Genomic DNA, 17,418 nt, shown 5'->3' on the forward strand with positions numbered 1-17,418 from the left:
TTCTTTTTCATTTAACAGACTGCATTTGGATGCGTTGCTGCAGCCCGCCCTCCTGACGGGGCTCCTGCCTCACGTGGCCTGCAGTATTCATCTCGGCTGTCATCTGTCCTGGTGAGAACACTGCCTCCATTCCCGCCTGCTTCTCCTCTAGCTGTTCCCGTCCCAGAGGTTTCCGGAGACTGTCCGATGGTGAGCCTGAAAACGCAGAGGCCGTTCCTACTCCTGCTTGCCCTCCCTCCACAAGTTCCAGTCCCAGTGCGACTGGCCCGCCCTCCGAAGCAGCCGGAGGCCCACGGAGCTTCTCTGCCACCTGCAACGCCTTGGCACGAACCAGGCTGGCCGCCTCCGGCGGACAAGGGCGCTGTCCCGCAGCCGCGACGCCTCCGCAGCGGACGGAGTGGCCTGCACACCAGACCGCATCGCGGAGCTCCCGCAGGACGCCCGCGCTGGCCTTCGCGCCGGCGCGTCCCTTCGCCTGGGGGTCCTCGCTCTGGCGGCGTCGCTGCTTTCCTGTCCGCGGCCAGGCCGAGCTCGCTCCAGGCACCCCGCAGTCTTCCCGGTGCCACAGAGCTGCGGCCAGAACGTGGCTTGGAACCGTCCCTGACGTCGCCCTGGCCTGGACCCCCAGCCGTCTCCACGGGGTTCCGTCCTGTTCACAGCACGTAGGCTACGTGGCAGTTTCCTCCTCTGTCATCCATTGTCACCGCCCCTCCCAGAGCAGGAGGTGGAGCAGATGTTCAGACCCAGCCTGGAACAGCGCCGGGAGCAGCAGGGTGACCCCACGACCTGCACGGGCGGCAGGGGAGGGGCCCTAGCAGCCACACGGCGCCAGGTGAAGATCCGCTGTAGGGCTTCCATGTAGGACGGCGACGGGTCAATGAAACTCCTCTGCCGTCGACAGCATCTGACCAAGGTGTGCAAAGACGCGCGGTTCGGAAGAGACGCTCAGTGTGCTGTGGCCGCCATGATCAGCAGCCCAGAGCCACTGGAGGAAGCGCTATTTCCCTCCTCCCTGCCTCTCTAGACGAGGCCGAGCGATAAGACCACACAGCCTCACATGAGCATCAGCGGTGGTCCGTAGACCCTCCCTTGAGAAGTCCTGCTTCCGAAGTCCAGCTGGGCTGTACGCTGGCACGACACACACCAGACAAACCACAGGTGGATCGGAAGCCAGTGAGGAATTCTGCTGAAATTCTGAAGGTTGGTGACGCAGAATCGTGATCCAACACCACGGCTTTGTAGGCAGGATTCTAAATTCACCTTTGTCATAAAATCCTCCTTAAACTTACATTTCCCAGCAGCAGCCTCCCGAGTGCCCCCTTCACCTCCTTGTTCCTGAGGGTGTAGATCAGGGGGTTGAGCAGCGGGGTGACCATGTTGTACAAGAGCGTGAGGAACTTGCCCTGGTCCTGGGAGGAGCGCTTTCCGGGCTGCGTGTACATGTAGATGATGTTCCCATAGAAGAGCGAGACCACGGTGAGGTGGGAGCCACAGGTGTTGAAGACCCTGTGCCTTCCTGAGGATGACTGGATTCTGCACACAGCCCTGACGATGTGGCCGTAGGAGCCCAGGATGAAGACCAGGGGGCACAGCACAATGCCCAAGGCCAGGATGAAGGCAATGCCCTCCACAGCAGCTGTGCTGACGCAGGCCATGCGGATCAGGGCGGGCATCTCACACAGGAAGTGGTCCACCTTGTTGTGCCCACAGCGAGGTAGCCAGAAGGTCATTGGTGACATAATCAAAGAGTTGGCCACCCCGCAGCCCCAAGCAAGGGACACCAAGCCCAGGCAGAGTTGTGGATGCATAATAGACATGTAGTGCAGGGGCTTGCAGACCACCACGAACCTGTCGTAGGCCATGGCGGCCAGCAGCAGGCACTCCACCCCACCCAGGCCCAGGAACAGGAAGAGCTGCACCCCGCAGCCCACAGAGCTGATGGTCTTGTCGCGACCACTCAGGTTGTAGAGCAGCTGGGGGATGGAGCTGGAGGTGAAGCCGAGGTCCAGGAAGGACAGGTGGCTGAGGAAGAAGTACATGGGCTTGTGGAGCCGGGGGTCCAGTCGACACACCAGGATGATGGTGCTGTTGCCCACCAGGGTCAGCACGTAGGCCACCAGGATGACCACAAAGAGGACCCTCTCCAGGTGGGGGCGGTCAGAGAAACCCAAGAGGACGAAGCGGCCCTGGCTGCTGCTGTTGGTCCCGTCCATCTCTACAACTCCTGGAAATTGGAAATTGAAATAAAGAAACAAAAAAAAAAAAAAAAGAAAAAAGAAAAAGTAGCTCCCAGCCACTCTGCACCCATCACACACTGAGACCTGTGCACCCATCACACACTGAGACCTCTGCACCCATCACACACCGAGACCTCTGCACTCATCACACACTGAGACCTCTGCACCCATCACACACTGAGACCTCTGCACCCATCACACACCGAGACCTCTGCACTCATCACACACCGAGACCTCTGCACCCATCACACACTGAGACCTCTGCACCCATCACACACTGAGACCTCTGCACTCATCACACACCGAGACCTCTGCACCCATCACACACTGAGACCTCTGCACCCATCACACACTGAGACCTCCTGAATCAGACTCCCCATCAACAAGCAAAGCTCATCTGTCCTCTTCCTCTGCCTCTGCAGGAAGTCGAGATGTGGTGCCAGGGTCAGAGTCACTTCCTCTCCTCCGTGAATGGACTTCCTGAATGTGCCTGAGGCTGGGTAGAAATGGTGGGCAACTTGTGGCCATCACCAATCTTTAGGGAAGGTCGACTTCTCCCCAGTGTCTCAGAGACAGGAAAAGAAGGAAGTCAGAAGGGAGGGAGGGAGGGAGAAAGAAGGAAGGAAGTAGAAAGGAAAAGAAAAGAAAAGCAAGAGGCGGGAGGATCCAGATCCCTGCACTGGTTTTTCCATATTCGCGATCTTTCGTTACCAAGAGGGATGTGGATTTTTCCACCTGTCTGATCACACCAGGGACTGCGATTCCAGTCTCCCTCTGTACTGAGTCTTGAGGAACTTGGTGTCTACCCCAGACTTACTACATGATAACCGTCACACACCAGTAAGATTGGCCAAGTGACTCACTCTTACTGAATTGCCCCTGATCTCCCTTCAAAACACTTTGAAGATGTGGATTATGGTCATTTCATCCTGTGTCTCTATCACCTGTATTCAGCTTGAGAACTTCGCATTTTAACTAATTAGTGCAACAGTTACTGACTTCCCAATGGACCCAGAGGGAGAAATATTTTAGCCAGATTTTTGGAGTTTACTGATAAATAAAATGTTTAAATGTAGATCCAATGCAGACTCTAAATGAGCCTGTCCCTTTCTGTACCTGCTAGGATGCAGGAGAGGGCCCTTGGCGGAGGGGCCTGGCCCTCTTGTGCCTCTTTTCTTCCTCGCTGATGCCAGGTTTCTTGACTCTGGAGCAAACTTCACTTCTGGTTTCCCACTATTTCTGTCATTGGATAAAAACCACTGCGTCCTGAGATTCCAAGCTCTCCAGGTGGTAGGAGATCAAACTTCAGTCCATGAAACGCCATTTTTAAATTTCATAGAGCCTAAGGTGCTATCACTCCTTTTTTTAAGTTAAAATTTTTTTTATAATATTTGCAACTTAAAGGCTTATATAAACCAAAATTTTAGACTTCACACCATCAGTATCCAGCAAGAGAAGCCGTGAAGACACAGACCTGTTCAGTAAGACATCATTACAGCAGGATGACAGAGAGGAGCTGGGCGTCCTCCTGGGGAGCTTCCAGTGCCCTGCGTGTCTGCCGACAGTGCCTGCCCAGGTGTTCCGTGGCCACGGCCTGGATCTCTGCCGAGTGCCCCTCTGCTTCCCCCTCCTCCTCTACTCCTTCCCTCCTCCATTTCCTCACCACTGCCCGTGACCTTCAGACACTCTGCTGAATCACTGCTCTCCCCAACAGAGTTCAGAGGTCTCCCTTTGCTCGCCTCCTGAAGAAGCCCCGCCCGCTACCTTTGCCGACTTTCCACGAGCCCTGCCGTGTGCACGGGCTTGCTTACAAACCATTCCCTTCTCAATGTCCTAAGTGTCTTCTGCTCCCAACTTCTACTTTCTGAGGCTGAGAATTTCCCAGACCTGTGACCTGCGTGTGGTCATCTGCAGCGTCCAAGTCTGCCTGGACGGTCAGTCCTGGGCACACTCTTCACTTCGTCCCTGTCTCACCCTCCTCCGCCAAGCTCTCAGGACTGCTCACCTTCTTGCGCGGACGTCACCGCCTTTGGTATCCTTTGTCTCCACCTGTCCCCATGTGCCTCCCTTCTCCCTACCACACGGCGGTTCCTACACCTAGGCCTTCGTTTCGTCCTGCCTCACACTGGGTCTCATTCTGGCCTGAGGTTTCACTCTATGGAGGTCTCTGAGCACAAGAGGAGTGACTTTTCTCCTTCCTGCGCTGCTATCAGGCACCCTCAGGCAGATCTGGAGTAGTAGCCCAAATACTTGTGACCAGAACAGAGCAACTGAGTGGCAGGAGCTCTCCCTACCCGGTCTCAGGTCCAGGCCCTGAGGGTCATTTTACTCCTGCCTGAAACAGCGCTGCTCTTCACACTGCTCTAGAGTGACCGGGTGGGCGCCTGGCGCCATCTCATCCAGGCCGACGTTGGCTGTGAGCTTACAGCACTCCAACACTCCACTCTCACTCCCTAAACCCTGGTCCTCCTCACATCCCGATGTCCTCCCGCAGCCTGTGTGGGGTGAGGCTGATGGCGGGGTGGTTTTCTGCTGCCTGTCTAGGTTGTGGTTTTGTTTTGTTTTGTTTTCTCATCCTATCTCTACCTATGTTTATTTCAAATTCAGCTGAGATTGTTCTCAGCCGGGCACCGCCCTTCATTAGCATGTCGCATTTGAGAATCTTCCCAACCCTGTGGGCCATCCATAGGAACACATTGCATCCACTCTGTTTTACATGGCTGTGCACATCCTTGCCTATTATTTTATTTGAAGTGTAGCTCACAATGTATTTTCTATAACCTGTGTTCTCTGATTAGTTGGCAGAAATAAATTCCAGACATTCGGATGTGCATGGCTTCCTTGTCTGTGTGTCTCTGAGTAGGTCAGTGCGTGGCCTGCACCGTGCAGGTGTGCACGGCATCGCTGAATGGAATTCTCTAAGAACAGAGGCCATGTCTCCTCTCTTTTGCATTACCTGCACACTCTGGATGGTTCAAGGAAGGTTGTTAATTGGCATGCTAATGCACAGAGTAAGGAGTGAAGTATCAAAAGAAAGGCTAAGTGCATACCCTGCTCTCCATTCTTGGTGGTATGTTGCCAAGGAAGCTAAGGCTGGCTGATTGTAGAAGCAGGAAGCGGGAGGTTGGACTCCAGCGAAGCTCTCTGCTCTGCGACTTCTGACAGTCATTCATCCTCTGGTGCTTGTCTCCAGAACAGGTCCAGCCTGAGGCTGGTGAATGTGAGGCTGCTCCTGTGCCCTACAGCAGCAGAGGCACTGGGAGAGAAAGAGGAGGGGGCCCTGGAGCTTCCCCTTCCCTACTTGACTCCTGCGGCCTCAGTGGCCCTGAGGACAAGGGTTTTGTGGAGCTGACATCAGACAGTGGTCTCCCCAGGGAGACCCTCGGAGACAGCGGGAAGAGGACCCAGCGTAACAGGGCTCAGTCCTCCAGAGCCTTCCCCTTCCCCATGGAATCCGTCCACCCGCGGGAGGGACAGAGGCAGAAACCACAGGGAATCAGTCGCCCTTCTGCTTTGTACAACTACATGTCCCCTCTGGCCTGGGACAGAAAATATGGAAACCAGAGTTGTGGTCTTTTTTTTTTTTTTTCCATTGATAGAAAATGTGCTCATAAGCTTCTTTAAACTAAAAATGTGAAGGATGCGTGATTTCTAGGAATGCTGATGAGTCAGGTGCTCTTTCCTGTTCTCCCAGCGTAGCCACGCCCCACACCTGAGGGCACAGAGAGGCTAGAGCAGTGTTTCCTCCCCCCTCTTTCTCGCCACGTCAGGACGGGTGAAGGCGCCTGCGTCTCCCACAGACTCACACGGGCTTCACCAGGCACCATCTGTGGGGAGCAGCACGAAACCTGGAGGCCGATTTCTTCCTGATCTGAGGGGGCAGAGTCAGCCTGCATCAGTACTTCAAATACACAGAGATCCAGAACGTCACTGGGGAAAGTCACTTAAAAACCTGTTGTCTAAGTACATTCCTAATTTTCTAATAAGAGTCTGTGGCAACAAAAGAACTAGAGCGACTTCACAGTGGGATGGCATCAGTCCCGAGAAAGCAGAACCATCAAATACAGTTCTCCGGAGAACTGGGCAGAGAAATTAGTGGAAGTCTTCAATTTGACCAGGCACCGTGGTTTTGCCTGTAGACCCAGCTACACGGCTGAGTGAGGCAGGAGGATGGCAAGTTCCAGGCCAGCCTCAGCCACTTAGCAAGACCCTGTCTCAAGATAAAAAGTCAAAAGGGCTGGGGGTGTGGCCCCGTGGTGGAGCACAGCTGGGTTCTGTCCCCATACCACAAGGACAACTAACCAACAAGTCTGCCGTCTGAGTCCTGTGCTTCCGAGCACGTGGAAGACACTTGGCTGTCTCTTTCTGCTCAGTGTGAGGGACCAGCTGCACCAGGAGAGACGGACAGCACACAAATAGAAAGCATGCTAATTGCCTGACAACAACTAGAGGAAGAAGCAGAGGGCTTAACGAGTCCCAGGAGACTCAAGCAAGTTCCTGCTCTAAACTTGCTGATCTCATTCTCTCTAAAATAGGAATTGTTTAGGAATATTTTTAGTTGTTGATAGACACAGTACCTTTACTTTATTTCACAATATCTTTATTTTATTTGTATGCAGTGCTGAGAATCAAACCCAGTGCCTCACGTGTGCTAGGCAAACAATCTACCACTGAGCCACAAACCCAGCCCCGAAATAGGGATCTTACAGCAGGCCCTTGTATGGGCCCCAAACACCATGCTGTCCACACTCCGAGCACTGAGCTTCCCACACTAGATGTGATGGAAGATGTAGTCATTTAAGTCTTAGTCTCTGCAATCGCTCCCTCTTCTTCCCCTTGGTAGAACTGAGAGCAGAGTTCTGAGCACAGCTTAGGAAATACCAAAGTTTATCTTATTTTCCCAACATTAGGCAAGAGGAACGGTAGTTACACCACGTAGAAAAACTAAGATCACATCAGAAAGAAAATACTGGTATGGTCAGGAAATCAGCAGAATGGACACACACGGAGACTCGGATAGGCCAAATAGAGGATTCGGTGCTTATAAATCACCAGAAGAAAACAGACAAGCCTGCACAACGTGGGGGAAATAAGCCATTTTGGTCTCTAGAGCAGAGAGACGGCGTGCTCGTATTAGTGATCAGCACAAGCATATTTCACTGTAGTCGTACCGTGAGAGTGTGGAATCTGGAGAACACCTACTGCCGGACTTGTCTACACCTCAGAAAGGGAACAGCCCCATGGAGTGGTCGGGGGCCGAGGCTGACGTCTGGCCTGCTGGGGGTCACTCTACCTGTTCTGCCCTGGTGGCCCTGCACGCCACAGGCACGGCCCCATCTCGGTGCCCAGACCTCCTCTGGCTGCGGGCTGTACCTCCAGTCCCCGTGACTCACGTCTCCTCCTTCATATTTTCTGTTTCAAGAGAAACAGTTTCTTTTAAAACATTTCCTGGAAAAGTCAGACTTTTGAGATCTTAAAAATGCTTATTTTAGGTTCTACGAGAATGACAGGGTCAGCTACAACATCTACTTTGAAAATTTCCCAGTTACTTTCAGTTGTCACTTTTTTCTTTTTTCGCAGTGCTGGGGTTTGAACCCAGGGTCTGTGCTTGCAAGGCAAGCACTCTACCAACCGAGCTTTGTCCCCAGCCCCTTATCTCCGGCTTGTTAATGAGAAAGGAAAGCTACGAGTATTTCTGGTCCTTTATCCTCTCGAGAAGTTTATGAACAAATTGCACTCCTTGCATATTATGAATAATAAAATATCTGCACAGTCTTGCCCTGGTCTCAGAAAGCCCTTTGATGTGGCAATACATGACTTCCAGATGGTGAACACTTTCAACTGGTTCTATTAATGATTTCTTGTCTCTATTTTCTATTTTTAGGACAACTGTTATTATTCATGGTCCCATTTCCTGCATCAATTTTATTTTTTTCCTTTATTTTCTTTCACTTTTGTTTTTAGACGCTTGTTTGAATTGTTCCTCACTGTGATCATCCAGCCCTTCTCTTGGTTTTTAAAATTTCTTACCCTATTTTTAATTAGCAGGAATGTGTTTAGTTTGATGAGTGGATATTTTCACATAGGGTATTTTTATTTTGGCATGTCTGCTCCTTAATACACCTTAAAGTTGGCTTCCTGAAGGTCAGCTCTCCTGTCCGCCCTCTGTGTGCTTCTCTCCTGGGTCCTGTTCTGACGTTGCTGTTTGCGCCCCGTTTTATGAGCACAAAGTGCCTCCCACATTCGCTGGCCCTTGCTTTCCTGCTGTCACCTGTGAGGGAGCCCTCCCTCCGTGACAGTTGCGGGAGCGGCATGGCCTTTTCGCAGGTAGCCATACCATGTGCATCAAACGTGGATACCGTTTAATTTTGAAAATTCCTAAACACTGGTGTCTGGACCCTCGTACCCTCAGCCTCCCGTCGGCCACCTCCAGCCTGCTCCCTGGGGCTCTCAGGGCGGCCCTCTGTGTTCCACACTCAGGGGACAAGCGTCTCCAACCGTCAGCTGTGCCCCAGGGCCGTGCCTGGGATACACAGACACCGCCTGCCAAATCTTCCAAGGAGAAGCAGCAGCTTCCAGAACATGCTGTGGCTACCTAAGTCTAAATTTCTTCATGCATTCTCCAAAATAAAAACAATGAGAATGAAAGTAATCAAAACCACCTAAACTTTATATTGGCATGGAAACAATTTAAGAAGCAACAACGTCCACTTCAGGGAACTCTGGAACTGAATGTGAGTCAGAAGACACCTCACCGTGGGTCACCATGCAGAGTGGGCACGGTCATAGCTGCCCTTTCAAAAGAAGGCCCACCCATAGAGAAGGACGGGGTGAAGTCGGAGACCTGTCAACGGAACACCTTGGCTGCAGGGAACAGAGAAAGGGTTATATGTTATAAATATATGTTATAGGTTATAAATGTATGCTGTGAAATGTGAATAAAAAACACTACAGCAAAAATTGAGCAAAAGGTGGGGACCTCACAAGAAACCCAAGGAGTAAAGAAAATCTGACATAGCAAATCCACAAGCAAAGTGAGGGCTTGTTGAGCATCCTCTTCTGCAGACAGGAAGTGATCGCTACAACAGAAGCTGGAAAATGAGCCAAAAATAAGCAGAAGCTCAGGCGATACCCACAGCAGTTTCCTCCTCCACACCCTTCAACTGAGACGCTCTGCCCCACCCGAGACCCCCCAGAGCAGTGGCCGGTGGCTGACCGTGGACTAATCTCTGAAACTGTGAGCCAGAATTAACTTTTCCTCCTCTGAGCTGTTCTTGCCAGGAATTACGGGCACAGGGTCAAAAAACTAACACAGTAGACAGTAAACCCACAGATCAGGGTTGATCATGGATATTTGTAGAAACACAGATGAGTGCCTTCTGCATGCTGGAGTGAGGGACAGTGGCTTCCTGAGGACTGCACAGGAAGTGGAATCAGGCCATCACATGTGCACGAGGAGCCTGCAGAAGCCTTCCCACGTGGGTGCCTTGGAGAGAAAGAACGGGCCAGATGTTGAGGCTCACACATGTCACCCCAAATTATGACCCCAGAGGACCAAAGGAGGCCCCCCAGGATGCCCGCTGGTGTGCTGACAGCTCAAGGGCGTTCTCTCGAGAAACTGTGAACCTGTGTGTGGAGGCAGGTTGCATTAGCAAAGGTGTCTTCCAGGAAGAGGGCTGCTCCCCGCAGCTCGGACTCCTGGGGGCCTCTGTCAGCAAGGCCACCTCGTTCCCGCACTGTCTCCCTTCCCTCCTCTCATTGGATCCACCGTTCCGACACCCATGCCTTTTCTATAGCTCAGGAGGCTCTGCCACCCTCAGTAACCTGGCCCTTCTCTAGGTCTGTGCTTGTGGGAGACTCCCGTGCACATGCGAGCAACTGAATAGCTTTTCTCTCTTAATTCCTCTTTATGCCAGTTTAATCTGCAGCCGGCCTGGAAGATTTCCTTCCTGAGGATTTCCTTCCCGACACCTCCTAGAAAGCGGTCACTCCCTGCTCTCTGTGCTGTGCTCCTGCCTGGAGATTCCATCCAGGAATTCCTGGGTTCCTGAGGTTAGAACTCAGTCCTTGACTCAGCTGGACTGGTTTTCAACCCTTTGCAGTGAGCAGAGTGCCCCCTGCTGGCCGTCCTGCTGTTATGGCCTCTGATTCTACAAGCCTTCCTCCAGGGGGTTAGATCATAAGTTCCCACCACACATAAGATCCTCCTGTCCGGTGAGCTATTCAATATCTGTGTGGGTGCATCAGCTGCTGTACCTTGCTTTCAGGCAAAACGGGTGTTTCTGTTGAGATCCCTTTAGTTAATGCACCTGTACCTAAAGATCATTGTTTTAAAGTTTGTCTGTAGACTATTCCCCCATAAGCTTTCCAAATATCAATAAATAATAAATAAAAGGCCATTTTTAAGAGATACTGCATTTTTTTTTTCTTCTAGCTGCTCAGAGTATTATATGGCCTATTTTCCTCTCGATCTCCGGGAAAAGAAGGCTTTGACACTTTCACATCACTGTAATGTCTTTTACTGAGAAAAACAAATCAGCGATATTTACTAACTTGCAGTAGGAAGACAGTAGATAAAGAACACTGTGCTGGGCCACGGGGCTCAGTCCTGACAGGGACTGGGGTTGACTCTGAGTTCAGGAGTGGGGATGGAGTGGCCTGGGATCAGTAGGAACATGGCTAAGGGCCTCTGGCTACGACGGCCTAACAGGACTCTTGTGAGGCCTGCCCAGGGTGCTCCGCTGCTGCCTGTGCAGTGGTGAGGGACCAGGACCCTGACCAGGGACCAGACCAGGAATTTCCACCTAAGCTGATGTAGCAAGGGTTCTTTGCTGAAACTGCATTTCATAGGATGAGTCAGAAGCCTGACTAAAGGTTGGCCAAGCAAACATCTCTCACCTTCAATGGAGCTGTAACACCCGTGCTTCGCATAAAAACTGAGCCAAGGAGCAGCTTCATTGCACACCTACGATCAACCCTGTCTTTGCTGCTTGTGGGTTGTGGGTTTGCAGGAAAATTAAGAAAGCTAAGAAGTGTTAACTTATTGAGCGTGGATCGTCACCGCCGTCTTGCTGATGATGCACGGCAACTGATCTGCCTTGGAACATGGAAAGGGCAGCTACCTCCACGTCACAGCTGTGCACTGTGGGACAAAGCGCTATCTTCCCTGTGTCCTCCAGGTGGCGGTGTTGCACAGCTTCTGGCCACCTCACGCCTTCATGGGCCAGAGAGTCCACAGGAGCATTTCAAGGTTTCTGAGTCTGGGGTGAAGGAAGCTTAAGTATGAGCTCACAGCATTGAGTCTTTCTGTCACAACTGTGTGAAATCAAACTCTTTGACACCCAGTGCCCTCAGCAGCCAATACCTAGTTATCAGTGTTCGCATGTATCAACCCACCCAAGTACGCACTCTCTTCTCCAATACATTTGTCCATGTCTGCAGAAGTCCTCCTTGGGTAGAGTCAGGCCCAGACCTACAGTAAAACAGGAGGGAAATGAGGTCTGTTCTCACTTCTCTTCTAATTCTCTTCATCTAGCAACTGACTCAGGTCCAAAAAGCAGATAAGATTGTGAAATTCTTTCAGCTGGTTCAGGTCAGAACTCTTTTTACCCAACCGCAACTAACCTTGGTTTTGTAAGCCTGGTAAGAAGGGCTCAGAAGCATTCCTTACTCCTCAGCTGGATCAACTGACTGTGTGAACAGGTGGCTGCAGAGAAACACAGGCTCAGCAGCGTCTAGTAAGCACAGCAAACACAGCAGGTGTGCCTCGGCCTTAGGCCTTGGTCTCCCTCCTTCCCTACTAGAATCTGGGAGTCTTCTTTCACTACAGGTTCTCTTCTGTGTTCCCAGAAGAAGAAGTAAGTTTGCTGAGGGAGATTCAAAGGGTAACAAACCAACTGAGGGGGTAGGAAATTGGGGCACATTCCGGGACATAGCATCCTCAGCGAGCACCACACAGCCTCTGGAGGGGGTCCACGCAGCTCCTGTGCTGTCAGTCAAAAGTCAGAAGGTAGACATGGGCGAGATTCTGGAAACTTCCTTGGAACCACAATAAAACTGGAGGGCAGCAGGGGCATGCTGTGCCTGTCCTCCTAGGAGAAGCCTCCCTCTCCCTGGAGACTACCCCTTTTCCCTTTCCATCTTGTCTAATAAAATCAAGCCTGCTACTCTGAGCACCACGTCTGAAACCTTTCCGACTTGATGTAAAAATCGGGGGTTGAAGGGGGCTTTCCAGTGCCCCAGTTTCCCTGAGGGTCTCTGCTCTGAAACAGTTAATCAAGCAACTTGCAACCTGCCTGGTCCTGGCCAACCTGGGGGATCTCACTGAATTTCCACCTGCCTTCATGTGGTCTTGAGGACAGGCTGCCTGAAGGCCAGAGTCCCTCCTCAGGGGCTGGTGAAGCTGGACCTAATATGCTGCAGAGTGATCACAGACCACCTCTGACTTCATCAGAATAACACGCCTGAATGTTCCTCCCCGCAGCAGCCAGCTCTCCCCCTCATTCCTTCTACCCTACATCAACCATGGCCCCATTTCAAGGACGGGAAGTTCACCTGGGAGTCTATCTTCATACCCTCTTCTTGGCAAGAGTAAAAGTGTCCTTGGCTGCTCAAAGAGTGCTTGGGTGCCTCGGTCATGTTCCTGGTTCCACATTCCAAGAGGGAAAAAGGACCCAGTCTTTGGGGTCAAAAATTGTCAACACTTTGTTCTTTCTGGGTCATTTTTCTGGGAGCTGGAAGTGTGGACTCTCTCAACTGAAGATGGGGGTGAATGGAGTCCACTCAGAACATGAGTGAGCTCTTTCCAAAAAGAGGAGGGTCCCCGGGAGTCCAGGGAGCTCGGGCCCATTCCCAGGGACTCTCCCTGGACTGGCTCAGCACCAGCAGGACTCCTGAAGTTTGGTTCTGGGAAGGTCCTCACAGGGAGCCCGTCCTCCACTCTCAGCCTAGACCATGTTAATCCTTTACACAGGGGGTGCATGTCCACACCTGGGCTCCCCTGAAGCCCGGCAGCCCCTCCAGGGAGCTCTGGCTCATTTCCAGGTGGCCCATCCTGGGCTGCTGCCTTGAGACATGTGTGGAGGGGAGGAGATGAGAGGAGAGGTGGGGTCAGGCACAGGGACGGAGCTCAGGGAGGCGCAGGGCTGGGGAGGCCATGGTGGCGAGTCCCACCATCTTCTCATGCCTCCTGTCCCTGGTCTGGGACGCTGTCTTGGCTCTTCCCTAAAGGTGTGTACCCTCAGGACAAAGGTGACCTGCCCCTGGGCCCTCAGAAGGTGACCCGAGAAGGTGACCCGAGTCCCAGGAGTGAGCGTCCCTGGGGGAGGTGGGAAGTGCAGACCCTCGGCCCCCCAGGTCCCCCAAATAAGTGTGCACCCCAGCTCTGAGGGGACTGTGTGCACAGTGCGTGCAGGAGCCGCGACGGGAGCCAGTCCGCTCTTCAGTCACAGTGCATCTTGGACACTGCCTGTCAAAGGCTGGGGACGCTGCGCTCTGAAGGCCGCGGTGGAGCAGGAGCCTCAGGAGTGGGAGGCAGACGGGCCCGGGAGAACCCCGGTTCTCTTCCCTAAGCACCTGATGCAACTCCACACCTCAGGCATCAAGTGGGACAGTGGGAAGGGTGCCAGTCACACCAGCCTCTCAGGAGCACGGAGGCGAGATGAACCGGGAGCACCAGGTGGGAACCACAGGAATAGCCGTGCTTATCACAAAAATCAAGACAGCACTGTGAGACCTTCTGCTGCAGGATTTACATGGCCCACAAATAGTCATGTGAAAACCTGGACATAGCCAAAGTCTTAAACCAGCTGTCAGGGACAGTGCTGCTGGGCAGGCCCTGACTGGCTGCAGCTGGGCTCCCACACTGAGCCCTAGGCTGATGGGTTATGGCCTCGGTGTGCAGCCAGGGCTGGGAACTGGCTGCGCTATGGTGGTCAAGGCCAGACACTCCATGCTGGTGCAGACTCAGGCCACAGGCATCAGCTTGCGAGCCGTGCCCCTGTGCACCCTGCTGGCGGGTGCCTTCCTCCTGTGGCCTGGCGTGAAAACAGCCTGTGGAACAGACCTGGGGCTGTGGAGGCAGGAGGGCTGATGGAACTGGCCGGTGCTGACGCGAGGCGGGGCCGGAGGCTGTGCCACTCTGAATGGAGCACGTCTCTCCCAACTGCACCTGGAACCTCCTTCCACCTGCCGAACTCGGACTTCGTTTCCTGGGTCAGAGGCCCCACTCAATAGTGACCCATTTTGGGAATAAAGGGCAGAAAAGGCAAATGATTTCATGAGTGACTGAGGGTGGAATCTAGGAAGAGGAAATGCTCGATGGCCATCCATGAAGAGCATGGTTCACCCAGAGCCCTGGCGGAGCCGGGTGGTTCCAGCTAAAGTGCTGAGACCTACTGTGAGCAGAAAGCAAGCAGCAGAGGCAGAGCTCAGCGGGGCTGCCTCAGGGCCTGGTGCAGCCGGGGTCTGGTCTTCTGGTCCAGGTGACCCTGAGGACCCTGGGCTCTTCCATCACACACACCACGCTGGCCTTAGGCAGGCGCAGGAAGGCAGCCCACAGGGTGCTGGGCGCTGTGGGCTGAGGCAGATCTGCTGCACGCCTGAGGCAGCAGTGGCCCCATGGAGCCACCCCGAGCTGGGTGCCGCTCTCCCCGGCCTCAGTCCCTGCCCCCACCTCTGGCTCCCAGCAGCAGCCTCCCGAGCGCCCCCTTCACCTCCTTGTTCCTGAGGGTGTAGATCAGGGGGTTGAGCAGCGGGGTGACCATGTTGTACAAGAGCGTGAGGAACTTGCCCTGGTCCTGGGAGGAGCGCTTTCCGGGCTGCATGTACATGTAGATGATGTTCCCGTAGAAGAGCGAGACCACGGTGAGATGGGAGCCACAGGTGTTGAAGACCCTGTGCCTTCCTGAGGACGACTGGATTCTGCACACAGCCCTGACGATGTGGCCATAGGAGCCCAGGATGAAGACCAGGGGGCACAGCACGATGCCCACGGCCAGGACGAAGACAGCGCCTTCCATGGCCACTGTGCTGACGCAGGCCATGTGGATCAGGGCCGGCATCTCACACAGGAAGTGGTCCACCTTGTTGTGCCCACAGCGGGGTAATCGCAGGGTCAGTGGGGACATGACCAGGGAGTTGGCCACCCCGCAGCCCCAGGCCGCCGACACCAAGCCCAGGCAGAGCCTGGGACTCATGATCACCGTGTAGTGCAGGGGCTTGCAGACGGCCACGAACCTGTCGTAGGCCATGGCGGCCAGCAGCAGGCACTCCACCCCACCCAGGCCCAGGAACAGGAAGAGCTGCACCCCGCAGCCCACAGAGCTGATGGTCTTGTCGCGGCCACTCAGGTTGTAGAGCAGCTGGGGGATGGAGCTGGAGGTGAAGCCGAGGTCCAGGAAGGACAGGTGGCTGAGGAAGAAGTACATGGGCGTGTGGAGCCGGGGGTCCAGCCGACACACCAGGATGATGGTGCTGTTGCCCACCAGGGTCAGCACGTAGGCCACCAGGATGACCACAAAGAGGACCCTCTCCAGGTGGGGGCGGTCAGAGAAACCCAGGAGGACGAAGCGGCCCTGGCTGCTGCTGTTGGTCCCGTCCATCTCCGTACTCCTGAGCCGAGGTGTCGGCACAGGAGGGACAACCACTGAGCCTGGGATGTGGACTCCCAGCCAGGCCCGAGTGAGCCCAGTGTGCATGCACTTGCTCACCCCCCTAAGCAGAGGCAGGGGCTCTGCTAGGTCGTCGATATCACCCCAGCTTACAGACCAGGGAAGGAGGCACCAGGTGCTAGTGATGTCACAGGCCCAGAGCAGACTTGGTCTCAACCCAGCACCTGGTGCCAGCTGCACCCCAACCACCTGGTGCTGTCATTCCAGGGAGCAAGACACCCCCTCCAATCCAGCCTGTGCTTCTTCCAGAGCACAACTTCCTGACCCTGGGAAAACCTCAGAGGCACCAAAGGAGACCCCAGACAGCCCCTGAGAGCATTTAGGAAATACCAAGTGCAGCTGATCCTTGAACACCAAGCGTCCACTTACACACAGATTTTTAAAAGTGTTCAACATAACCATATAAAATACATGAAAGTGTGTAAATATAAAAGTATGTACATTAAATAAAGCCAATGTGTTGTGAAAGTAGAGAACAAGAAAATAAGCCCATTGTTTTCAGAAAAAAATTCTTGCAGGATAATCTATATAACAGGGCCCACTTCACCTTTTGAATACAGCTCTGGGGCTTATTTTTTAAAGGGACAGCTTTCCTTTTTCTTTCCTCCCTTTCCCCTCCCTGAGCTGGGGGCAGGGAGCAAGATCTCCCTGGGCTCTCTGTGCGTCACCCGGAGGAGATGTGGGCCAGCGGATCCAGGAAGTGAGTGTCTCCCAAATCAGCTGCCCTGGAGGCTCCCTGGAACTCCCCACCAGAGCACACCTGGAATGTAACCAGGACGAGCGCCTTTTAACCCGTCCTTCCTGGTGGCAGAATCACAGCCTGTGGGACAGAAGTCTCCCCTGTCTCTCCTTTGCTAGCAAAGCAATAAACCTTCCTTTTCCTTTTTCTCAAAACCGTGTCCTCGCTACTGAGTTGGCCCTGGGGACAAGGAACGAGCTTTCATCAACACTGGCTCATATCTGAGCATACTTCGAAAACACAATAATCAAAACGTGACTGACGTCCGTCTGTGGAGGAGGGACGTGCAGATCCCTGCTGTGTTCCTTATGCCAAAACCAACCAAATGACACACGTAGACACTTAATCAAACAGAACTAATAGAAGACAGTGTGACGACTTTCCTTTTTCCTCATCATCTTGGACTTCAGCAGATTTCATGAGCCAAATGTCAGTGTTTAAAACTGTGAAGTAAAATGTGAGTAAATTTGCTTACAGATTTTTAAAAGTTTTTGCTTCCAACAAAGTCTGAAAAATGACCACAGTAGAAATTTCTGCAAGACAATGAAAAGTCTACCTGTATGATTTTTTTTCAAGATGTTTGCAAGAAAAACCTATAATAACCAAAATCAGAAATGCCTTGGAACAGCCCACAGGAAAATAAATGATTTACAACGCAGCGACTTGTAGGATGAGCAGTGTTCCCCTGATGACCAGGACACACCACCTGGAACACAAAAGGCTCACTTTGTAAATATGTAAATCCAGAGCTGAAAGGCCTGGGTGACAGCTG

The 17,418-nt window shown here is 53.1% G+C and overlaps 2 protein-coding genes across 3 annotated transcripts; both read right to left on the minus strand.

Annotated features, from left to right (window-relative positions):
* Window positions 1–1,255: 1,255 nt before the first annotated feature.
* Window positions 1,256–12,946, minus strand: LOC306663243 (olfactory receptor 2W3-like). 2 transcript variants are annotated; one of them, XM_079143669.1, is made up of 2 exons: window positions 11,862–12,946; window positions 1,256–2,215 (listed from the first exon to the last, which is right to left on the minus strand). In XM_079143669.1, exon 2 carries the CDS (start codon window positions 2,211–2,213, stop codon window positions 1,266–1,268), a length of 948 nt encoding a protein of 315 aa, XP_078999795.1. In that variant the 5' UTR covers window positions 2,214–2,215; window positions 11,862–12,946; the 3' UTR covers window positions 1,256–1,265. The 2 variants fall into 2 exon arrangements, with proteins under 2 accessions (XP_078999795.1, XP_078999794.1); XM_079143668.1 differs by lacking the exon at window positions 11,862–12,946 and adding an exon at window positions 2,547–3,017 and having other exon boundaries at window positions 1,256–2,296.
* A 1,431-nt stretch (window positions 12,947–14,377) lies between these two features.
* LOC306663248 (olfactory receptor 2W3-like) lies at window positions 14,378–16,259 on the minus strand. The gene has a single exon (XM_079143681.1). The coding sequence runs from the start codon at window positions 15,932–15,934 to the stop codon at window positions 14,894–14,896; it is 1,041 nt and encodes a 346-aa protein (XP_078999807.1). The 5' UTR covers window positions 15,935–16,259; the 3' UTR covers window positions 14,378–14,893.
* Window positions 16,260–17,418: the final 1,159 nt, after the last annotated feature.

The sequence above is a fragment of the Sciurus vulgaris genome, assembly GCF_902686455.1.
Source record: "Sciurus vulgaris genome assembly, chromosome: 6".
Lineage (NCBI taxonomy): Eukaryota > Metazoa > Chordata > Mammalia > Rodentia > Sciuridae > Sciurus > Sciurus vulgaris.